This window comes from Thunnus thynnus, chromosome 13, assembly GCF_963924715.1.
Source record: "Thunnus thynnus chromosome 13, fThuThy2.1, whole genome shotgun sequence".
Taxonomy (NCBI): Eukaryota; Metazoa; Chordata; class Actinopteri; order Scombriformes; family Scombridae; genus Thunnus; species Thunnus thynnus.
In genome coordinates, this window is record NC_089529.1 from 31,042,393 (window position 1) to 31,067,475 (window position 25,083).

A 25,083-nucleotide genomic window follows, 5' to 3' on the forward strand; every position below is an offset into this window, starting at 1 on the left:
AAAGAAACAAGCAAGAGCACAACACCCTCCTCAGTTTACTGATATACACTAACAGTTACCCATCAAAGGTTCAAATAGTCCTTTAACCAACACAAACATTAAATAACACACATCTTTAAGTTCCAACAAATGACAGCAGCCTGAATAGTGACAGAAGACGTTGTGTTGTCTCAATCATTTTAAATTATCAGCTCAAAGTATGAACTCACTCACTGAAACTTTCACCAAAAGACATGAATTTTATAATAATATTGACCACATTAACTAGACTACATATGCTAATTAGCTTTAACATTGACGAGACGATGATGACGCATCAGTAAGGCTTCATTTACGCCACAGCCAGGTAGTTAATGTAATTAATTAGTTAGTTCTGGCGTCAGCTCGGAGGATGCGTTCCACATGCGCAGTAGATCGCCGTCTACAGGAACACAACGTTATCACTGCGCGGACACAACAAATTGCAGGTACGCGGATGTCCACACTCAGCCCACGCTCTGATGACGAAATTTACGTCACATGGACCCCAGCGGACTCTTGCGGACTCGGCAACTATAATTTCAGCTTAACATTAGCTACGTTAGCTAGCTAGCACGTTGATTTACTTTTCTTTCTCTCTCTCTGCTCCACCCTTCCTCTTTATCCACCGTCCATCTTGCTGCTAAATCATTTAGCCACTAAATGCACTTAATGCCAAAAGAAACGTGTAACTGCCAACTACGCTCTCTGTTTCTCTGTTTCTCTGAAGCTAGCTGGCTGTGCTAGCTGGCTGTGCTAGCTGGCTGTGCTAGCTGGCTGTGCTAGCTGGCTGTGCTTCCTAACATGCTGTGGCTAACGCTCCGCTAGCCTCTCAGCTAACGTTAGCCTCGGCTCTCCATGTGGATCCAACCGGAGCACCGAGCCCCGGTTTGTTATTCAGGTTAAAGCGGGAAGAAGCAGCGGGTCTGTCGGGCAGCTGAGTGAAGTGCAGCCTGCGGAGGAAACACCGGGACCGTCAGGGTGAAACAGTCCGCGGAGGAGCTGCTATGTTCGGCTGCACAGATAGGAAACCCCTCGGCTGACAGGAGGTATCACTCTGTTTAAAAAAAAACCCTTATTTTTGGTTTATAACGGCGGTTGTCAACCAGGGTATTAGGTGCATTACCGCCACCTTCTGCTCCGGGGTGTGGACCAGAGTATAAATCCTACACATTAATCCTGTCTGTCCAATAAGCTCAAAGAAAACTACTGCTGCACCCACTTGGCAGGTTCATTAAAGTTTTAACACTGAGCTCCTGAAGTCCAGTCTTCCTGAGTTCTTCCTTCATATATTGTCTTTATTGATCATATTTAGTACAATCTATGCTTGCATGCATAATAGTCTCCTCAGCCAGCTAGAAAATATATGTGCATATATCTTATATATGACGTACTTGATATATTCTCAATACCAAATACACCAAGTTGGGACTTGTGTACTTGCTAGTTCAGACTTGGCAAGTTGGACTCAGTAGTACAAACTTGTGAGGACGAGAGGACGCAGTAGATCATTCTGCAGCTGGAACAGCAGCAGCTCAGCTTCAACACACCTACCTGACTGTACTGTGACAAAATAATCTCAACTCAAAGCTCCACTAACACTTTTTATCTCACAAAACAAAAACCTCACTGACAGAGAGATGCAGTAAATGATGTTATTCAGTCTGTAATGTAGCTATAATAAAAATCTGTTCATTTTAATCCATATAAATTTAGCACAAAAAGTAAGGAAATTTCTGTTTGGTAGATTATTTCTTTGTTGTAACAATACCTCCAAGGTCCAGGTCCAGGTCCAGGTCCAGGACCAGGTCCAGCAGAGTCTGGTCTGTGCTGCTTCTTTGTTCTTCAACACAACACACACAGAGCTCTGAGTGTGAATAATGATGGTGGAGTGATGTGAGTGGAGAACAGTGATGGACAGTTAGAGATCCTCATCTCACCTCTGAGCTTTGGTCTGGCTGTCATGTTCCCTTCGCCTTTTAGAGGGAGGGACTCCCTCCTCTCTGTCCTCACACTGATCCATAGCAGAGAAACACCTTCACACAAACACAACAACAAGCTCATTCATTACAACAAGCTGCACATCACACCAGCACTGCAGTTACAACGGCGTCATTCTTGATTCAACCACCAGATGGCATCAAAGTAAGACATTATTCTTCATTTCCACTGAGGTTTAATGTTTCATGTTTTACTTTCAGAAGGTTCCAGTTCTCTGTTGGCTTTTCATTTACCACTATAGAGCACATTTAATGGAGATGAGCTGCTGGTGGAGTCAGCTGTGTGGCAGAAGAAATAAAAATACTCACCAGGTGAATTCAGATCCACATCCAGTCACAGAGTCTTTGTAGCTTCACCTGCAGAGGAAACACAGAGAGAGAAACTGCTGCTGATTCTCCTTCATCAGTCCTTCATCATCAGACTGAGGACTCTGGTTTTGTGACATTGATTTTATATTGATATAGTATAAAGATACTGAATGAAGGTTTGGCAGCAACATAAACTTTAGTTTCTATTGCTGCAGCTCTTAGCTTGGTTAAAATACTGAATATCATCAATGAAAAGATGTTTTCAACAGTTTGTCTGTGATATAGTTTAGAAAGATTCCAGAGAATATTATTTAATGACTTTTATTACCTGTTAATCACTAACCAAACCACCTGTGAAACAAAGTCTCCCTCACTACCAGCATGATACTGGTTATTAAAACATGCACCAGTTTAAAGGTGACTGAATGGGGCGACCCTTCATACTGACACTAAACTTCTCTGACAATGAATAAAATGTTTTACACAAATAAACTCAAGACTGTTTGAAACCGTTTGAGTTCATTTGATGTCAAACTGTCAGAACATAATCACATGACTGTGTTTAAGTGCAGTTAGTGACGTGTTGAAAGCTGATAAAATGTGTATCTGTCAGGTTGGTGAGCTGTTGTTGACTTGCTAGCTAGTGACAGTGTTCCTAATATAACTGCAGCACATTTTACTGTTTGATGAACAATAAATTCACTGCAGAACATCTATTAAAACATAGTTTACTTTTACTGCTCAACATTAAACACAACTAAACAGCATATTATTAATAATCTATTTCATTCATTTATGAAAAGCAGCAGCATCATACATTGAGCCTTTAACACTCAGTGTCAGCTGTGTATTTATTTGAGTCTCATTTATTATTATTGATGCACATATTACATGTTATATGCAGGTAATTTTTCAGAGTAACAACAGACAGTGAAAGGTTGACTGTTGGAATTAGTGTTAAAATAGTGCAGACGTGGATCAATGTGTGGCACAGGGGTAACATTCATTAAGACCTGCATTATTGTCTCTGATGCTGTGAAATACACGCAGTGATGGAGGAAACTCAACTACAGTCAAATACAACAGTTGTTGAAACAAGCTGATTGAAGGTCATTTGTTGGGTTTGTGATGTCACTATTCTTCAGCCAGCACATGGTCTCAGTTGGGTGTTGTGTGTTAGCAGCGACCGACGCTGACACAGTTCTATAGCAGCTAGTTTAACTGACATGCTAACATCCAGCATTTCATTCAAACTGAGCAGAGCAAACACTGACAGGCATCTTTTATTCTCCCTCTAAATGTTCTTGTTGCTGCATCATCTGTAGATTCTCTTTACATCATAGATGCTTTCCAAGCTAGCAGCATACGAGCTGTCTGAGGCTAATGAGCTGCTAATAAAACCCTCTGAGTCATTTTTTACCGTTGGGTTAACTGTTATGTATTTTGATCTTTATAATTTGAATCTTGTGTTATCTGTCTTCTATATTAACTACTGACAAACACCTTTTTCTCACTCTTGTTTATTGTATCTCATCTTTTCTGATTTATAATATTATTGGATTTGTTTAATTTTGATTTCACATTTTTCCTCCATTAAAGCTCCAAAGGCAAACTGCTGTCTTCAGCCTTTACTGGAAGTGTGTTGTGTAACTACACACTTAGTGAGGACAGAAGAACAGTTAAAAGAAAGAGAACAGCAGCTTCTCTCACACACTTGGCTTCCTGGAAGCCACAGACCACCTCTGACGTGACCGATCAGATCATAAATAGTCCAAAAGTTCCAGTTGATAAAACTTTATAACGTTAAAGGTGAGTCAACAGGTTGTATAATACAGGTGTGTCTGCGTGTCCTTACATGACCGTTAAACCTGTTCATTATATCAGGTTAATGATTAACAGATATTCACATTAACTGGTGGAAACTACTAGTCTGATTCTTGATTAAATGTAAACTCAACAATACAACAAGATTTCCACTGAGAAATGATGGAAAAATGCAGGATGAATGCAGTAATATTTAGTAAAGGCTCAGCACAGGAAGCTGCTGAAACTGCAGACACTCATTTGATCTGATTGATCCTAATTAGCACGACCAGCAGTAGCAGCCAACAAAACAATTATAATATAATTATAATTAATTACAATAGTCCAAGTGCTGCTGGCCTGTTTAACAACTGTACTGGATTGTCTTATATTGTCCAGGTGTTTGTAATAAGTTTCTCTCCTCTATATATGAAAATGAGGTCGACTAAATATCAGAAACATCTTTCAAAGTAATTAAGTCCAAAACAACAACCACAGAACCAATGAACCTCAACAAAACTTAACACTTATTGCAACACTGTTGTATTTCATTGTATTATTCAGGTGTTTCTATTTTTCTGGTCACTTAGTGTGTCAACAGGCTGAATTTTGTCTAATGAAGCTTTTCCAGAGTTTCCTCTGATGTTTCTGTTGTCTAAACAGCATCTTGTTAGCAAAGCTAATTAGAGTCAAAGAGGATTAACGAGGTTTCAAACCTTCCACCAGTATTCAACAAAGCAACATAATAAATCACTACTAGCACCATCTCTACTGGTGTCACATCATTTTAACCCCCGCTGACACAAACATGATGAAACCTGTTGCTTACGTTACCTTTAGATGCTGAAAATCATTTTCATCAAGCTGATGAGTGAAGGTGAAATTAATCAGCAGCTTCAACCAGGAAACCAAACGTAGGAAGAACAAACATGTAACTCACAGCAGGAAGATTTCAAATGTCAGTTGCTTCACAAACAGTCTCAACTCTGGATTCAACTTTAACCAGAAGTGACTGTAAAGAAATATGATCCCAGCACAGCGCTGACCTTTGGAATAAAGAACCTGTAACAGCTAAAGTCAAACATTGACAGACTGTATAAATCCTCATCAGATAGATTTAGTCTTTATTGTCCATTTGTTCTCACAGCCTGGAGGAGGCGCAGCTGAGGCTGTTTATGCAGATTCGGCAGCGCAGTGCAATTTTAAAACACAATCTGCAGTGTGTCTTTTGACATCAACTGATCTTCTTTAAGGGGTTTAGTCTGAACTCGAGAGTTCAATAAAGAAAAGCAAAGAAAGAAAACGTCCACTTTAGTCCAGTGAAAGTCGATCTAATCTGAATCTGATAAACTGAGTGTGAAATGTCCTAAAACAGCCACCGTACAATCAGATTGATAATAAGCGTAGACATGTGGGAGCAATGAGAGACTGAAGAAAAACAAAAGTACCTTCAATATAACAAACAAACAAACATGTTAACATGTCATCTTATTACAATATTACAATGCAGAGAAAACAGTTTTCTTTGTTCTCAATGATTTAACATCTAATTTAAACTCATTTATAAATGTTGTAAAACCTTCAACACTCTCACCTGTACATATAAATATCTGTTGAAGCAAAGTTATGTTTATGTTTATGATATGATTTATTTATTTATTCATGGATTATAGACACAAAACAGAAAGTGATAACATGTCACAGTGAAAACACGTATTTCCAACATGGTCCCAAGATGTTAAAAGACAAAGAAAAATAAAGAAACACATTCAACATAAAAACTAATCAATACAATCCTGAAATACAAAAACACACCACCACAGTTTAAGAAAATTCATTTGATTTCCATGAAAGCTGCAATCAGCTGCTGTTGTTCTACTATCAGTCCACTAGATGGCCTCATGATGCACATGTGGAGGAATTTACAGCTGTGTTTCATGTCAATTAAGTCAATTTAACTCTGAGTGGCAGCCAAAGGTGACTAATAATTTATATATGACAGAACAGACTGAAGATGCTGGAAAATGATTCTTTGTGCAAATATATTCCAAATCTTTACATTTGATTCTTTTCATGTAAAAACATTTTTCAGTGTTTTCTGCTGTTTTTTCTTCTTGTAAGGATGGAAAACATTTATCAGACTGGAGGTCTGAGACTGACCCATGGATCACCTTCCTGAAGCCAACATGCATCAATGAATGTTAAAAATAAAGAGTCCTGATGTGAAACAGAGCTGAGGATAATTAGACCTGATCCAGACTGTGTTGGACCTGAACAGACCCAAACAGAGAGAGAACATCCACCCTGACAGCAGCATGATGCTCCATTAATTCACTGAGCAATGTTTGAGATCTTTGTCAGTAAATATCACAGAGCAGAACAAGCTGCACACTCAGATGTCTGTGATCCGCTCAACACATTTCTCAACAGATCTTACTCTTCTTTTACACATTTTAAACTGAATATAATGTGACTGTCTCTCTCAGGAGTAAACACCTGTCCATGCATCCAACTGGATTCTTCTTTTGGATTGTTTCCATGGTTACGTGTTCATTTTGCTCCATTGTTTGTTTGTAATACATTATTTTGGTGTATATATTCAGGGCTGTAGCCAGGATTTTAGAAATACCCACAATACAACAACATAAATAATATGTATCATTATTTAGATTTTATTCATGTAATTATACAATTATATACTATATTTAGTACATTTTACTAAACATGAAGGACTAAATGTTTCAAAATGTAAAGTAATTCAATAGAAACATAGTAGATAGAAATAAGACAAAACTGAATAATAAGAAGGAAAAATTGCAGTGTGGTGAAAGATATGATATGAATGAAGAGTCCCAAACTGAAGTGAATAAAACCTCCTGAGAGGTCTGAGACCAGCTGAGAAAATGAGCAGCTGTAACTTATATGTGTGGGAACTTGAGTGCTGAGGTTCACATAGTTTTTAGCTTTGAATCTACTGACATTTACACATTTTATTCAGACATCATCATCATTTACAAAAACACATTCACAAACATCTTCATGGATGTACAAAGAGCCAAAAGCCTTTGAATGATTTCTGAACATCATTTCACAAATTCCTGATCAGTGCAGGATGGTGTTGTAGTTTGTCACTCTGACCACCAGAGGGCGCTAATATTCATCAGCATTTATCATCGTATCTCTGTCAGTATGAACCAAAGGAATAAACAGTGACACCTGCTGACTTTAATGACAGCTGAGTGCTGATGATGCACAACTTATTTAGAAACAGTCAATGAACAACAGCTGTCAGACTGAATGTGAGCTAAACACATTAAACTGACACTTTAAACAGTCCTGAAACTGTCAAATACCTTCAATCTACTATATGAAATTAGATATGAATTAACATGCACACACACAAAAATAAATGGAGAAAACTAACATCAGCTACTGATCATCATGAACTTTATTCTCTACACAGGAACTAAATAAACACTCCAGAGAAAAACTAAATACTTCCTGTATGTCAGAAACACACAACAGCTCCTGGACTTCTCATCTCTAATGCTGTGTTCACATCATATGGGATGGATGGTAGAGGCGGGAAAGATTCCCATGTTTACAACTCGCCAGCGTTCATGTCACACAACAAATCAAGACGGCTGCATGATTACAAAGTTGGTGGAATGAGGCTCAAAAATACTGTTATTGACAATAATCCACCATATCCAGTAAATATCAGAGCTTTCAGCTTTTCCACTTCATAATTACCACTTGAATGTTGACCTGAATTCTATTTACAAGTCAGAATCTCATAATTAGCATCATTCCAATATGATATGAACGCAGCATAAAAGCAGCCACACTCCAGCTGCTGAGCCTCAGCCTTCACCATTAGAGGTGTTTATTTAACCAGCCAATAGGAGGCCTGTTGTTCTGACCATCATTTGTCATGTGATCTCTAAATAAGTGAAGGAATCAGGTAACACAGTTACTATGAAACTACTAGAAGAACTACAACTAAACATTGTGAAGATCCCATTCCCATTATCCCATTACAGTTCAAGCCTTTCTAATACACTAACAACAGAAAACAACAACAACTGGACTCAGTTTATCATTTGATTCATTTTACAAACAAACTGTCAATCATGTGGAAACCATGTTTACATTTACAAGCAGTGAGAGATCATGTTGGTACTAAATACCATCAGCTGTGTGTGATCCTGTACAGACTGAACTATCTGGTCAGCAGTGAGAAAGTTTCTCTAACAGGAGGAGACTCTTCCTCCTCCAGACCACACAGAGACACTGAGGAACCAGACCAGTTAGACCAGTTAGACCAGACCCCAAACCCAGCATACAGAGGCTGAGTGAATGTGGTGTTGAAGGTGTGGAGGTGGATCAGTGTGTCAGAGGAGACTCTGTAGAAGGACAGAGTGCCAGCAGGACAGTCCACATACACTGCTACTCTGTTAGACACAGAGGAGGAGGAGGAGGAGGAGGAGGAGGAGGAGGAGGAGGAGGAGGAGGAGGAGGAAGAGGAGGAGGAGGAGATGGATGTTTGTCTGTTATTGTGACGGACAGAGTAACGACCATCAACAGAGCAGTTCAGACTCCAGGACTGATCATTCCCTCCAAAGCTACAGTCTTCACTGTCTCCTTTTCTGTTGATTCCTCTGTAACTCACTGATATATAAACGTTTCCTCTCCACTCCACCTCCCAGTAACAGCGACCAGTCAGATCATTTCTACACAGCAGCTGATGATAGTAATCAAATCTGTCTGGATGATCAGGATATGACTGATCCTCCTCCACACATGTCACCTTCCTGTTGTTGTCAGACAGTTTGAGGTTTCTGTTTACTGTGTTTGGATCCAGTGTGAGTTGACAGAAATCTGATGGAGAGAACGAGACACAATACAGCTGCAGTTATTGATCTATCATCTGTTTGATGATGACATCATCTTCATCGTCAGTAGGATGTGAATGAGCTTTGTTTTGATGAATGAAATGAAAAACACACTTACACTTCCTCAGACCTGGTGTCAACCATCGGACTCCAGCAGGCTGCAGCCTGAAAGGAGGAGGGGGGTCAGAGCAGCACGTTCTCTTTCAGCATGCAAACATGGACATGACATCACTCTAGAAAAAGCAGCTCTGATCCTCATCACACTGAGCTGCTTTGCTGTTGCTAGGTAACACAACCGTCCATCACATTACATCGCACGACAACTATCGACAGCAGCTACATTCAGCCAATCAGAAACAGGTGTCTCAAAGTCAAATCATGTCAACAATGAGACTTTTTCTTGTCAGACTCAGCAGTTTGTATTGTGAACAGATGACAGGACTGTTTAAACTGATTCACACTAACATGAAAATGATAAACCGCCTGTTTCTGTTTGTCTTTCCTCAACAATCTTTGGACGACTGACAAGTTATTTCCTCTCACACAGGTGGAACATTCCTGCATGATGGTTACAGCTGACAATCAGCTGCAGTCTCAAGAGTTTGAGCTGATTTACTGTCCACCTGTCTGTCCTCACCTGAGAGTGTCCACCTGTCTGTCCTCACCTGAGAGCGTCCACCTGTCTGTCCTCACCTGAGAGTGTCCACCTGTCTGTCTGTCCTCACCTGAGAGTGTCCACCTGTCTGTCCACACCTGAGAGTGCCCACCTGTCTGTCCTCACCTGAGAGTGTCCACCTGTCTGTCTGTACCTGAGAGCATCCACCTGTCTGTCTGTACCTGAGAGTGTCCACCTGTCTGTCCACACCTGAGAGTGTCCACCTGTCTGTCTCTACCTGAGAGCGTCCACCTGTCTGTCTGTACTTGATAGTGTCCACCTGTCTGTCCTCACCTGAGAGAGTCCACCTGTCTGTCCTCACCAGAGAGTGTCCACCTGTCTGTCCACACCTGAGAGTGTCCACCTGTCTGTCTCTACCTGAGAGTGTCCACCTGTCTGTCCACACCTGAGAGTGTCCACCTGTCTGTCCACACCTGAGAGTGTCCACCTGTCTGTCTGTACCTGAGAGTCCACCTGTCTGTCTGTACCTGAGAGCATCCACCTGTCTGTCTGTACTTGATAGTGTCCACCTGTCTGTCCTCACCTGAGAGAGTCCACCTGTCTGCCCTCACCAGAGAGTGTTCACCTGTCTGTCCACACCTGAGAGTGTCCACCTGTCTGCCCTCACCAGAGAGTGTCCACCTGTCTGTCCACACCTGAGAGTGTCCACCTGTCTGTCTGTACCTGAGAGTCCACCTGTCTGTCTGTACCTGAGAGCATCCACCTGTCTGTCTGTACCTGAGAGTGTCCACCTGTCTGTCCACACCTGAGAGTGTCCACCTGTCTGTCTCTACCTGAGAGCATCCACCTGTCTGTCTGTACCTGAGAGTGTCCACCTGTCTGTCCACACCTGAGAGTGTCCACCTGTCTGTCTCTACCTGAGAGCGTCCACCTGTCTGTCTGTACTTGATAGTGTCCACCTGTCTGTCCTCACCTGAGAGAGTCCACCTGTCTGTCCTCACCAGAGAGTGTCCACCTGTCTGTCCACACCTGAGAGTGTCCACCTGTCTGCCCTCACCAGAGAGTGTTCACCTGTCTGTCCACACCTGAGAGTGTCCACCTGTCTGCCCTCAACCAGAGAGTGTCCACCTGTCTGTCCACACCTGAGAGTGTCCACCTGTCTGTCTGTACCTGAGAGTCCACCTGTCTGTCCTCACCTGAGAGAGTCCACCTGTCTGTCTGTACCTGAGAGTGTCCACCTGTCTGTCCACACCTGAGAGTGTCCCCCTGTCTGTCCTCACCTGAGAGTGTCCACCTGTCTGTCTGTACCTGAGTGTCCACCTTTCTGTCCTCACCTGAGAGTGTCCCCCTGTCTGTCCTCACCTGAAAGTGTCCACCTGTCTGTTTGTACCTGAGTGTCCACCTGTCTGTCCTCACCTGAGAGTGTCCACCTGTCTGTCTGTACCTGAGCATGTCCACCTGTCTGTCTGTACCTGAGCGTGTCCACCTGTCTGTCCTCACCAGAGAGCGTCCACCTGTCTGTCCAAACCTGAGAGTGTCCACCCATCTGTCCACACCTGAGAGTCCACCTGTCTGTCCTCACCTGAGAGCGTCCACCCGTCTGTCCTCACCTGAGAGTGTCCACCTGTCTGTCCTCACCTGAGTGTCCACCTGTCTGTCTGTACCTGAGTGTCCACCTGTCTGTCCTCACCTAAGAGTGTCCACCTGTCTGTCTCAGTCTCACAGTAATCAGTGAAATATTCACTAAATTTAGTGTTCATTGACACGGAAGAAGGTTTCGTTCCTGCAGCAGGTTTTTTTCTGTCAGTTGGGACTCGGGAGCTCAGAGGCTGGATTGTTTTTTCTCATTTGTTCTTCATTTTTAAACTATAACCGCTACATCACTCAACATTTATTCAAGAGATTTGATCCTTGTTTTCATTTTTTTATTCTAATATTAGCAGTCTGGTGGGACCGGAGAGGACGCGCTGCGTATGAGTATTTTCCCCACTGTTGATTTTAATATCTTTAACATTTCTCAACATAAAACATGAAGGCGTCCTTGATAACTCAACAATATGAACTGACAAGAAAACTTGATTTCTCACAATCAAAGCTGAAATAATTAAAACGGATGGTCACAACCTTTCATATTGTTGAGTTATCAAGGACACCTTCTTGTTTAGTGTTGAGAAATGTTAAAGATATTAAAATCAACAGTGAGGAAAATACCCCGGTCCCACCAGACTGGTAATATTAGAATAAAAAAATAAAAACAAGGATCAAATCTTTTGATTAAATGTTGAGTGATGTAGCGGTTATAATTTAAAAATGAATAACAAATGAGAAACAAACAATACAGCCTCTGAGCTCCCGAGTCCCAACTGACAGAAAAAAACCTGCTGCAGGAACAAAACCTACTTCCAATTGAAATACATTATTTTTAAAGTTGTGCTGACTGTCACGAAATAAATGGAAAAATCGTGTCAATGTACAAAAATAGATAGATTAAATTACATGACTATTTCACGAATTGCTGTGAGACTGAGTTGGTCCATATCTGAGAGAGTCCACCTGTCTATCCATACCTGAGAGTGTCCAGTCTCCAGTGTGGATCCTCCAATCCAGCAGACAGCAGCTTCTCTCCTGAGTCTCCTGGATGATTGTAGCTGATGTCCAGCTCTCTCAAATGGGAGGGGTTGGAGCTCAGAGCTGAGGTCAGAGAAGCACAGCCTTCTTCTGTGATCAGACATCCTGACAGGCTGCAGACACACAAAACGAACATACATGTCACATGATCTAAGATCACTGCAGGACTGGAAGGTAGTGTGTTTATTACTTTCATCACCAATATGTTTCTGTAATCATTAGAGTTAAACTTAATACTTCCATTCACGACTTCTGAATTCAAATGGCCAACCACAGTAAGGTTTGTATTGTGAGGCAGTTCCAGCTTTTTGTAACCTTAGTCAACATGATGCTAGCATCTGCTAACTCTTCACTGCTAAAAATAGGTCTAAATAAAGAATTGTAAAAGAAGAAGCAGCCACAATGAGCTGATAAGATGAAGAGCTGAAGGTGACAGATCTGACTACAGTTTGTAAAAACTTCAAACCTCCAACACGTCGCAGAGGTAAATGACTCCATCTCAGATGCTCACAGTTGAATACAGAACAGGAATCCTAACTAATGTGGTATATAAGGACTGAAGGTTGTGGAAATAAATGTAAAAACAAGCAAACATTTCTGACTCCTTCACTCTCAGTCACAGACTGTACTTCACACAGTTTCAGTAATCATGAGTTTTAAGGTTGTTTGAAACAAAAGAAGAATTAAATGGTGGTTAGCCACATAACAGCTAGGATGCACTGTCACATCACCATTGTGACTAAAAATCACTATTATCCCAGCACAGATACTGCTTGGAAATTAAAAGAAACTATAACTGTTACCAAAACACTATTCACTGAATAACTGTCTGCATGTGTTTTACTTTGGGCCAGTTACACAGTTCTTCATTCAGTTTTTGAATCTAAAACTGCTCTCTGGTATTTCAGGAGACAGAAAAAAACTAATGAAAATATATAAATAGAAAGTTATTCACAGGGTCTAAATATACAACTGGTCTGAAAATAATTTGAGTAGAGAAAATGTCCAGGTGTTTATCAACTCATATAAATCACAGTTTAAATGGTGATCAGTTGAGCAGGTTGATGAATCCTGACCTGAGAGTTTCCAGTCTGCAGTGTGGACTCTTCAGTCCAGCAGACAGCAGCGTCACCCCTGAACTCTGCAGGTTGTTGTTACTCATATCCAGCTCTCTCAGACTGGAGGACTGGGAGCTGAGAACTGAGGACAGAGCTGCACAGCTTCTCTCTGAGAGGTTACAATCACTCAGTCTGGAGAACAAATGTGGAAACATACTTAAAAAAAATTTTCTCCCATCTTGAGTATATTTCTTTGAATATCTTTTCAATAAATCAATAAATCAATCAATAAATAACTATCTGTGCACTTACAGAGCTTTGTTGGAGGCTTTGACCACTGGCAGCAGCCTCAGAAGAGCCTTCTCTGAAGCAGAGTATTTCTTCAGGTCAAACACGTCCACATCTTTTTCTGATGACAGTAAGATGAAGACCAGAGCTGACCACTGAGCAGGAGACAGTTTATCTGTGGAGAGACTTCCTGATCTCAGGGACTGTTGGATCCCCTCCACTAAAGAATGATCATTCAGTTCATTCAGACAGTGGAACAGATTGATGCTTCTCTCTGCAGAGGGATCCTTACTGATCTTCTTCTTGATGTACTTGACTGTTTCCTTATTGGTCTGTGAGCTACTTCCTGTCTGTGTCAGCAGACCTCGTAGGAGAGTCTGATTGGTCTGCAGTGAAAGACCCAGGAGGAAGCGGAGGAACAAATCCAAATGCCCATTTTGACTCTTTAAGGCCTCGTCCACAGAACTCTGGTAGAAATGTGTCTCTGTAGATTTCTCTTCTCTTGTTTCAGACTTCTGGGATGTTGTTCTATCTTCTACCAGCAGATTGACTCCAGAGTTGATGAATGTCAGATGGACATGAAGAGCAGCCAGAAACTCCTGAACGCTCAGATGGACGAAGCAGAACACCTTGTCCTGGTACAGCCCTCTCTCCTCTTTAAAGATCTGTGTGAACACTCCTGAGTACACTGAGGCTGCTCTGATATCGATGCCAGACTCTGTCAGGTCTGATTCATAGAAGATCAGGTTGCCTTTCTGCAGCTGCTCAAAAGCCAGTTTTCCCAGAGACTCAATCATCTTCCTGCTCTTTTCATTCCAGTGTGGATCTGTCTCAGCTCCTCCATCATACTTGACATTCTTCAGCTTGGACTGAATCACCAGGAAGTGGATGTACATCTCAGTCAGGGTCTTGGGCAGCTTTCCTCCCCCTCTGCTTTTCAACAGATCCTCCAGAACTGTAGCAGTGATCCAGCAGAAGACTGGCATGTGGCACATGATGTGGAGGCTTCGTGATGTCTTGATGTGGGAGATGATGTTGCTGGCCTGCTCCTCATCTCTGAACCTCTTCCTGAAGTATTCCTCCTTCTGTGGATCAGTGAACCCTCTGACCTCTGTCACCATGCCGACACACTCAGGAGGGATCTGATTGGCTGCTGCAGGTCGTGTGGTTATCCAGAGGCGAGCAGAGGGAAGCAGTTTCCCCCCGATGAGGTTTGTCAGCAGCACATCCACTGAGGTGGACTCTGTAACATCAGTCAGGATCTTATTGTTGTGGAAGTCCAGAGGAAGTCGACACTCATCCAGACCGTCAAAGATGAACACAACCTGGAACTCTTCAAACCTGCAGATTCCTGCTTCTTTGGTTTCAGTAAAGAAGTGATGAACAAGTTCCACCAAGCTGTACTTTTTCCCTTTCAGCACATTCAGCTCTCTGAAAGTGAATGGAAATGTGAACTGTATGTCCTTGTTGGCTTTGTCTTCAGCCCAGTCCAGAGTGAACTTCTGTGTTAAGACTGTTTTCCCAATGCCAGCCACTCCCTTTGTCATCACTGTTCTGATTGGTTCATCTCTTCCAGGTGAGGATTTAAAGATGTCTTCTTGTCTGATTGTTGTTTCTGGTCTGACTGGTTTCCTGGATGCTGTTTCAATCTGTCTGACCTCATGTTCATCATTTACCTCTGCAGTCCCTCCCTCTGTGATGTAGAGCTCTGTGTAGATCTGATTCAGAAGGGTTGAGTTTCCTGCTTTAGCAATCCCCTCAAACACACACTGGAACTTCTTCTTCAGGTTAGACTTGAGTTTACGTTGACACCTGCCAGCACGATTCCCTGAATGAACACACAGGAAATAGGATCAATGAATGAAGTATGAAGCAAATATTTAAACATTTCAGTCCCTCAAAGAATGAGTGAATAAAACGTATTTTCCTCCATCTGTTGAGACATCAGTAAATTCCTCATTTACCCATCATGTTAAATCTTTATAGAAATCCTCTTACTGCTCTGCAGACGGTCAGCCAGCTCCTCCTGCTTCATTCTCCTCAGGAAGTGCAGTGTGATCTTCAGAAATGCCTCTCTGCTGCTCCTCCTCTGCTCTTCCTCCTCACCGTCCAACACCTCCTCATCCTCCCTCTGACTCTCTAAGCATTCTGGGTAATCTGGACTCAGAACCTTCTGCATCTTCTTCAGCTCGTTCTTCACAAAAGTGAAGATGTTCTCCTCCAGCAGCTGGAACAGAATACTATATGAATCACACAATCAAACTAACATCATGAAGCAAACATCAGATCCATGTTGGACAGACTGACAATCCACTGGTCTACAAAGTGCAGCATGGAGATGATTGTGAACAGAATAGATGTAAAAGTACTTGTTGTACATGTACAGACCATAAATATGGAGTCCAGGTGTGTTTGATGCTGCTGGGCAGACTGACCACTGGGAACCTCTGAGCTCTCCTGGTCCACTCTGTGGAGGAATCAAGAAATATGAGTTCACATTATGTCTGTCCACACAGAGACAAACACAAGCTAAAGGTCCATCAAGTGATATTTGGATGTGAACAGAGAATCAGATGACTCCCTGTAGTGGTAAAGCTTTACTAGTCCTGCTGATCCCACTGAGGATCAACAGCTCAGTGTGTTTGTAGCTTTCAGTTCAGTGTGTTGCTTCATCAGTCAGTTTGGTTTAGTCCCAACAGCTCTGAACAACCCTCCATACAGCTCTCCCTCCCTCACTGTACACTGCTGAAGTGCCCTGGAGCAAGGCAGCTACAACCTCCAGCTGCTCCAGTGGAGCTGCTCAGTGTCTGCTTGTATCAGACTGGTTGAACTGGGCAGCTCCCAGTATGAAAATGACATTCAGATGTGAGAAAGTGAGAAAGTCGGCAGGTGTCATGTCTGAGGTTTTTGGACGTCTTGTGTTTGAGCAGGTAGAGGAGTATTTAGTCAGATACAATATATTGTATGAGCTTCAGTTTAGCTTTACAGCAGCAGACTCTACTGACACCTGTCTTATTAATTTGTTTGATTTTATTAGACAAAACCTTGATGGAGGAAATTATGCTGACTTGCAGAAAGCTTTTGACACAGTGAATCATTCTGTGCTGTTGTCAAAGTTACAGTGCATGGTGTTTGGACATACTGCTGTAAAATGATTTATTTCTTACATTACAGGAAGAACTCAAGACTGTGATGTTGAAGTGGTTCTATCAGAACCTCAGGATATTACATGTGTGGTGCTGTGCAGTTCTATTTTAGGGCCTCTTTTATTTCTTATGTATATAAATGATACGACAGCTGCTATGACATGCAAGCTGCTGCTGTATGCTGATGATTCTGCATTACTGCTATCTGGGAATAATGTCAGTGAAATTCACAACTCTTAGTAATGAATCAGAAAGTGGTTTGCTCCTCAATACTTCACAGATAACAATGGAACATACTCAGCATGGCTATAACACCAGGGCCAGTGTGTGTTCATATAAAGTCTCTCCAGTGAATAATGTAGCCAGAAGTTCCTTTTTTTAAGCTGCTGCCGTGTTGTGGAACAGCCTCCTGTTACACATCCAGCTGTTAAAAATGAGAGGAGCTTAGGTCAGGTCAGGACTTATTTATGGAACATGGTCACAGGTTTCTAATGAAATCTGCAATTCCAGTTTTACTTCAGCCATCAAATTGTCTTTGTTGTACTTTGTGTTTTGATATGGGCGTTTATTATTTTTATTTAATTTGTGTTGATTCAGTTTTATGTTGTATGTCTTGTCTTTTGTCTTTTAACATCTTGGGTCCATGTTGGAAATAAGTGTTTTCACTTTAACATGTTTTTTATGTCTATAATGTATAAATAAATCATATCATGTCACTTTTCATATGAACAAGCGAGTGCAACACCATGAATGTCTTCCAGCAGAGACTGTCTGAACATGTGATCTGTTATCTCCATATTTAAATGATTATCACGTCTCCTCCCTCTCTATGACGGCCGGCTTTTCACTGACGTGGTCGGACAACACGTCGTACAAACCAGTTCTTTCCTAGCATAACCTGATGAAATGTAATGTCTGTTCAGTCTTTGCAGCTTTACATTCTTACCCACTATCAGCAGGTTGTCCAGATTTAAAATGTACAGGTTTCCCCATGGACCGGTCACTCTTCATGGACACACAGCTGGGTTCAGGTCCAGGAGAGTCTGGTCTCTGCTGCTGAATCCTGGAAAAACAACAGCTCTGATAAATGTGCATGTTGGATAGAAATGAAAAGTCTGTTCAGTTTTTGCAGCTTTACATTCTGACCTTCCATCAGCAGGTTGTCCAGGTTTAAAATGTACAGGTTTCCCCATGGACCGGTCACTCTTCATGGACACACAGCTGGGTCCGGGTCCAGGTCCAGGTCCAGCAGAGTCTAGTCTGTGCTGCTGGATCCTGAAACAACAGCTCTGATAAATTATAATAGTAATGATACTACTACTACTACTAACAACAACAATAATAATAATAATAATAATAATAATAATAAAATTCACAAAGCGCTTCACAGGAATAAAAGTTAAAATTAAGTACATAAAAACACACAAACAATAAGAACATATGCCACAAGTTAAAGTTAACATAAAAACAAAACACAGGCAGCAGGGTACCTCAAGAAGAAACAAATGAACAAATGATCACTTCACATCACACACAGCTCAAGATGACACAAAAGTAATTAAAAAAGATGGGTCTTCAATTGTTTTTTAAAAGCATCTATGGAAAATGCAGACTGTATATGTAAAGGAAGACATAGTGTTGGAGCCACATTTGCAAAGACACGATCACCTTTAGTTTTCAGCCGAGAGCGAGAGACCAAAGTGACCTATTGTCAATATGGGGATTGATTAGATCACTGATGCACTCAGGTGCCTGTCCATGCAGGGCTTTATACGTGATAACAAGAACCTTAAAATGAATCCTAAAACTTAAAATAGGTGTGATGTGAGTCATCCTGCTGGACTTAGTTATCTGAGCAACCCTGGGAGCTATACTGTCAGAAGCAATGATGAGAACCTCTGTCTTGTCAGTATTAAGCTGTGAGAAGCTGTTTGACATCCAGTCCTTTATGGCAGTCAGACAGTTGTGCAGCACAGACAGTTTGTTGGGGTTATCGGCCATAAAAGAGACATAGAGCTGAATATCTTCAGCGTAACAGTGATCATGGAATGGAAATATCACTAAATTTGCTGGTAACTTGACCTCGGGGGAGCATATATAAAGCAAAGAGAATAGGACCCAAAACGGAACCATGAGGCACACCACAGGAAAGAGCAGCAGTTTGGGACATCTAAGGACCAAGAGACACAGAAAATCTCCTATCTGAGAGGTAGGAGGAGAACCAGTCCAGGTCACTCCCTGAGACAACCACACCCTGTCTAAGCCTTTCTATCATTATTCTGTGATCCACAGTGTCAAAAGCTGCGCTAAGATCCAGCAGCACTAAAATGGAGCACTCACCCACATCAGAAGACATCAATATGCCCCTGGAGACTCTGAGAAGAGCAGTTTTGGTGGAATGCTTTTGACGGAAACCTGATTGGAATTTATCAAAAATGTTGTGTGCAGTCAAACAGCAGTGAGCTGTTTGGCGACAACCTTCTCTAAAATTTTAGAAATAAAAGGCAGCTTGGATATAGGCCTGTAGTTATGGAGACTGTATGGGTCAAGGTTCGTTTTTTTCAGGAGGGGCTGAACAACTGCATGTTTGAAGTAAGCTGGGACACAACCAGATTGCAGAGAGTTGTTTATAATAGAAACCAGACACATGTTGAATAAAATTACAAGACTCAGCAATGTTAAGAAAATCAGCAGCAAAGCTGCAAGTGGCATCATCCACATAATTATTAAAATCACCGACCATAATAACTTTTTCCAACCTCATGATGGAGGATAAAAAAATCACTGATATCAGATATAAAAGAACTGTAAAAAAAAATAAAATATAAAATGTGCATGTTGGACAGAAATGAAGTCTGTTCAGTCTTTGTAGCTTTACATTCTGACCTTCCATCAGCAGGTTGTCCAGATTTAAAATGTACAGGTTTCCCCATGGACCGGTCACTCTTCATGGACACACAGCTGGGTTCAGGTCCAGGAGAGTCTGGTCTCTGCTGCTGAATTCTGGAACAACAACAGCTCTGACAAATGTGCATGTTGGATAGAAATGAAAAGTCTGTTCAGTTTTTGCAGCTTCACATTCTGACCTTCCATCAGCAGGTTGTCCAGATTTAAAATGTACATGTTCCTCCATGGACCAGTCACTCTTCATGGACACACAGCTGGGTCCGGGTCCGGGTCCAGGTCCAGGTCCAGGTTCAGGTCCAGGTTTAGCAGAGTCTGGTCTGTGCTGCTTCTTTGTTCTTCAACACAACACACACAGAGCTTTGAGTGTGAATAATGATGGTGGAGTGATGTGAGTGGAGAACAGTGATGGACAGTTAGAGATCCTCATCTCACCTCTGAGCTTTGGTCTGGCTGTCATGTTCCCCACACAGAGAGCTTTTAGAGGGAGGGACTCCCTCCTCTCTGTCCTCACACTGATCCATAGCAGAGAAACACCTTCACACAAACACAACAACAAGCGTATTCATTACAACAAGCTGCACATCACACCAGCACTGCAGTTACAACGGCGTCATTCTTGATTCAACCACCAGATGGCAGCAAAGTAAGACATTATTCTTCATTTCCACTGAGGTTTAATGTTTCATGTTTTACTTTCAGAAGGTTCCAGTTCTCTGTTGGCTTTTCATTTACCACTATAGAGCACATTTAATGGAGATGAGCTGCTGGTGGAGCAGAAGAAATAAAAATACTCACCAGGTGAATTCAGATCCACATCCAGTCACAGAGTCTTTGCAGCTTCACCTGCAGAGGAAACACAGAGAGAGAAACTGCTGCTGATTCTCCTTCGTCAGTCCTTCATCATCAGTCTGAGGACTCTGGTTTTCTATGGAGTCATTTGTACTTCTTGCTGTTTTAATTAGAGATTGTACTGAATGACACTTTATTGATTAATAACAGTTAAGCAGCATATCACACTCAGAGGCCTGACATGTATTTTAACTGATGATTTAGTGAATATACATAAAGATACTGATGCAACAATTTTCACAAATATCAGTGGAGACAAAACTTGTGAAGTTTGTCAGACACTAAACGTGTTCTCTCTCTTTTATCCCCGAGGAGATTAGAAGGAGCCACAAGATCACATGAATGTTTGTATTTCAGAGCATCAATGCATCATATTTTTATTTACATTCATCTTTATTTATGGTTCTGTTATAGTTGCTAAAGCTGTGTTATATTCTATTTGATCTTGTGGGAATGTTGTCTGTGAATCAGTGTTAGATTATAAGGATCAAAGTACAGACGTTTCCATGATTTATGGTTGAATTAATGGAGCATCATCATCATCATCATCATCATCAACAGGCAGAATAAGAGAGAACAATCTGTCTGACTCAACACTAAATGCAGTTCTGTACAGCAGAACAAAGATCTTCCTGTGATGAGGCATCACATTGTAGTTTAAACTCCGTCATTATTCCACAAACAGAGTTTACTGTGTTTTGATGACAGTGATTCACCTTGTAGTTTATATAATGTGACATTGATTTTATATTGATATAGTATAAAGATACTGAATGAAGGTTTGGCAGCAACATAAACTTTAGTTTCTATTGCTGCAGCTCTTAGCTTGGTTAAAATACTGAATATCATCAATGAAAAGATGTTTTCAACAGTTTGTCTGTGATATAGTTTAGAAAGATTCCAGAGAATATTATTTAATGACTTTTATTAGCTGTTAATCACTAACCATACCACCTGTGAAACAAAGTCTCCCTCACTACCAGCATGATACTGGTTATTAAAACATGCACCAGTTTAAAGGTGACTGAATGGGGCGACCCTTCATACTGACACTAAACTTCTCTGACAATGAATAAAATGTTTTACACAAACAAACTCAAGACTGTTTGAAACCGTTTGAGTTCATTTGATGTCAAACTGTCAGAACATAATCACATGACTGTGTTTAAGTGCAGTTAGTGACGTGTTGAAAGCTGATAAAATGTGTATCTGTCAGGTTGGTGAGCTGTTGTTGACTTGCTAGCTAGTGACAGTGTTCCTAATATAACTGCAGCACATTTTACTGTTTGATGAACAATAAATTCACTGCAGAACATCTATTAAAACATGGTTTACTTTTACTGCTCAACATTAAACACAACTAAACAGCATATTATTAATAATCTATTTCATTCATTTATGAAAAGCAGCAGCATCATACATTGAGCCTTTAACACTCAGTGTCAGCTGTGTATTTATTTGAGTCTCATTTATTATTATTGATGCACATATTACATGTTATATGCAGGTAATTTTTCAGAGTAACAACAGACAGTGAAAGGTTGACTGTTGGAATTAGTGTTAAAATAATGCAGACGTGGGACAATGTGTGGCACAGGGGTAACATTCATTAAGACCTGCATTATTGTCTCTAATGCTGTGAAATACACGCAGGGCAACAGGGCAGTGCGTAATGTTTGTGCAGCGACTGAGTGAAGCTTCATTACTCCTGAGACACACACTGCTGCTGCTGCTCTATCTTTCTACATAGAGTTGGCTTTGAAAATTGCCATTAATAATAGCATTTTCATATCATTTAAGTATAAATTTCATTTATATTTAGTTTAGTCAGAAAAAGATTAAGAAGCATGCGCTCAATCTTTAAAACTAAATAAATAAATAATATGTGAGGTGAAAGTGGTTTTCTTTCTGACGGGGATGGTGGTGTCAGTCACATACACTCCTCACAAAGGACGGGGTTTTATTGATTATATTAATCATTCTGCCAGTTAAACCCTGCTGTCACTGCTCCAAGAGAATAAAATCCCTCTAGACGACACCAAGTTCCCCAAACGAGCCAAACACACCAAAACCTCCAAACTGTCAGGAGGGAAACTGACAACAAATAAGGAAAATAACACCAAATCTCTGCCTGGAAGCAGGAGAAACAGCAGGCAGAACTCTGGTTGGAACTGATCTGACTGAAAGTGAGCAGGAGTCGAGAGAAGAAGCTCCGTGTGTCACCGACTCTCTTTACTGGAGTTCCCCGCCAGAGAGGCTTCCTGCCCCGGCTGCACCGCGCAGGCTGACCCGCAGTGGTGACATATTCTACAGATATAGACATTGAAACCATAGTGAAAGGTGTGATGTTGCTGGTACGATGTTATTAGGACTAACAACTGATCATTTCTCTGTCTGTTTTTGCTGAGAACCGCGCCTTACGCGGAAAAAACAGGCGCGACCCCGAATCTCTAGATGACGCGCCGCAGCAGCCGTGCGTGAGACGCGCTGTTTCCTCTGCTTGTAAATAACAAATAAAGTTATGTACAAATGTTGTAAATTATTGATCTGTGAACACTAACTCAGTACTGTCAGCTGTTATTGGACACTTTGAACAGTGAACCTAAAATGGAGGAAAACTTCCAGCATGTTGATTTGTGTTGACTGTTAGTAGAGTTCTGAACTACAGATTTCTGCTGTTTCTACTGGAACTAAACTAACAAGATGAACAAAGAGTCATTCAAGAGTCAAACAGTGAAAACTGTCACAATATAAACACAATAAAGTCACAATAAATACCTTTAGATGGAGAAAAGAAGCTGCGACACGACGAGAACAGAAAGAGGAAGTAAACTCCCAAAGGAAAAACAGAAGGAAATACCAGAGAGATGAGAGAGAGGGTTAGGTTACACAAACTGTTACACCTTCTGACAAACAAGTTTAGTGTCACAGGCTGCGACAAACATGGGAGACCAGACGAGTTTTACCAGTTAGGCCGAGCACAGAGCTGCTTGAAAGTTTGTGGACCCTTTAGAATTTTCTGTATTTCTGCATAAATATGACCTAAAACATGATCAGATATTTACACAAGTCCTAAAACTAGATAAAGTGAACCCAATTAAACAAATAGGACAAAAAAAACATTTTTTTCATCTTTTTCATTAATTTATTGAGGATAATTATCCATTCTAACATATGTGTGGGAGGCAAAAGTATGTGAACCATTGCTTTCAGTAACTGGTGTGACCCCCTTTTGCAGCAATAACTTCAACCAAACGTTTCCAGTAACTGTTTATCAGCTCTGCACATCAGCCTGGAGGAATTTTAGCTCGTTCCTCCTCACAGAACAGTCTCAACTCAGGGATGTTGGTGGGCTTCTCACCATGAACTGCCTGCTTCAGGTCCTGGTGCCATGGGCTTAATCAGGACTACGTGCACACACTTAATCACGTGCACGTATTTGGACTCAGTTGACCATCAGGGTGTAAAACAGTATGCAGTTTACACATGTGGTGGGAGCGGGAGGTCTCAGATTTAAGGATACAGCCTGACTACACCACAGTAGTAGACAAACACTAATCCAATAAAGGGCACACAGGTTCATTCACTAATGAAAGTCAAAGATGTGTTGTTCCCGATATCAAAACTACAACGTTTATTTGAATGTTCACAAGTTAAAAGGCAATAACAAGGGTTTACACACACACACACAGTCACTCAGCCAAATATGTACATCAGTGTTCTTCACTATTTTTTTCATGGCAGGACACTTAGATGAAGTAAATCTGCCAACTAATTTGTCATATCACGACATACAATATGTAACGCAGCCAATACAATCTGAATTATAGGCTTACCTTAAAGCTAGGGTATCTAATGTATTTTAGAAGCATTTTTGTTATAGTTGTTGAAATTCTCTGTACATCCCGACAGCCATCAATAAATCAAATGAAAATCCAGTATGTGTGACGGTTGCAGGCCTGTAATAATCCCGTCCAATCATTTCATTCAGCCTGAATGAAAAGTCATTTTATAGCAGGTTTCAATCTTGTTCTTTGACTTCTGTTAGTGGGATGTCTCTACATTCGAATAACAGATTGTGCCTTTAAAATATTTACCAGAACAGTAATTCATCTAGATACAGCTGTAATTTCCTCACCAGTTTTCCTGCTTTGAATGTGTTGGTGTCTATCAGATGACGCCTGCGTGGCCTCTGTGTTTCTCTTTCATCCTTAAACTTTTTCTTTCAATCTTTTTGAAAGTTCTTTACTTTCTGCTTGTTTTCCTTTCAACATTATTACATCCTGCAACTCTTCCTCACTTCTGTCTCCTCTCTCCTGATTCCTTCACTCACTCTGAAAATATAAAAAGCCTTCCTTTAAAAATCTGAGTGAGCATGAAGCAGAACTTTAACTTGTATGATGTTAATTACAGACATTGTGGACAAAACACACAGCGGGGATGCATCATCAGCCCATCTATCTAAACTATCAAGCTAACGTTACATTAACATTAACGTTACTGTAAAGTAACAGTCAGGCTAAAGCAGCAACAGATAGATAAACTGGACGCTTAAATCACTGATGT

At 41.1% G+C, this 25,083-nt stretch overlaps 3 protein-coding genes and 1 long non-coding RNA gene across 7 annotated transcripts in view; 1 reads left to right on the top strand and 3 right to left on the bottom strand.

The window, feature by feature from the left end:
• Positions 1-2,432, bottom strand: part of LOC137196191 (E3 ubiquitin-protein ligase TRIM69-like) — a 23,990-nt gene extending 21,558 nt beyond the window's left edge. Inside the window, exons 1-2 of one of the 2 annotated variants that reach the window (XM_067609042.1) lie at positions 2,328-2,411; positions 1,959-2,054 (exon numbers count right to left, since the gene is read on the bottom strand). In XM_067609042.1, the coding sequence (XP_067465143.1) occupies positions 1,959-2,041 (83 nt within the window). In that variant the 5' untranslated portion in view covers positions 2,042-2,054; positions 2,328-2,411. Of the gene's footprint in view, positions 1-1,958 lie in introns of both variants that reach the window. The other variant, XM_067609040.1, reaches the window with a different exon arrangement.
• LOC137196192 (cornifelin homolog B-like) overlaps positions 1-5,146 on the bottom strand; it is a 31,949-nt gene extending 26,803 nt beyond the window's left edge. The window contains exon 1 of the mRNA XM_067609044.1: positions 4,965-5,146. The gene's annotated coding sequence lies outside the window, so the exon portion shown is untranslated. The remainder of the gene's footprint in view (positions 1-4,964) is intronic.
• The window catches only part of LOC137196193 (uncharacterized), a 10,860-nt gene extending 2,116 nt beyond the window's left edge, over positions 1-8,744 (top strand). Inside the window, exon 2 of the long non-coding RNA XR_010931223.1 lies at positions 8,657-8,744. This is a non-coding gene — a long non-coding RNA (uncharacterized lncRNA). The remainder of the gene's footprint in view (positions 1-8,656) is intronic.
• LOC137196189 (NLR family CARD domain-containing protein 3-like) lies at positions 7,561-23,362 on the bottom strand. Of its 3 annotated transcripts, XM_067609035.1 has the most exons (14): positions 23,296-23,361; positions 20,464-20,511; positions 20,101-20,202; positions 19,848-20,003; positions 19,648-19,764; positions 17,908-18,036; positions 17,708-17,824; positions 16,004-16,082; positions 15,614-15,842; positions 13,640-15,443; positions 13,346-13,519; positions 12,209-12,382; positions 9,144-9,190; positions 7,561-9,011 (listed from the first exon to the last, which is right to left on the bottom strand). In XM_067609035.1, exons 3-14 carry the CDS (start codon positions 20,187-20,189, stop codon positions 8,353-8,355), a joined length of 3,774 nt encoding a protein of 1,257 aa, XP_067465136.1. In that variant the 5' UTR covers positions 20,190-20,202; positions 20,464-20,511; positions 23,296-23,361; the 3' UTR covers positions 7,561-8,352. The 3 variants fall into 3 exon arrangements, with proteins under 3 accessions (XP_067465136.1, XP_067465138.1, XP_067465137.1); XM_067609037.1 differs by lacking the exon at positions 17,908-18,036 and having other exon boundaries at positions 23,296-23,362; XM_067609036.1 differs by lacking the exon at positions 17,708-17,824.
• Positions 23,363-25,083: the final 1,721 nt, after the last annotated feature.

Bases quoted from the DNA above. Each gene is read 5' to 3' on its own strand.
- LOC137196189 (XM_067609035.1), bottom strand. From the start codon at position 20,189: ATGGATCAGTGTGAGGACAGAGAGGAGGGAGTCCCTCCCTCTAAAAGC. The intron at 18,037-19,647 runs GTCAGAATGTAA...CTGTTGTTTCAG, and splicing joins GGACAACCTGCTGATGGAAG to GATCCAGCAGCACAGACTAG. The intron at 17,825-17,907 runs GTCAGAATGTAA...TTGTTTTTCCAG, and splicing joins GGACAACCTGCTGATGGAAG to GATTCAGCAGCAGAGACCAG.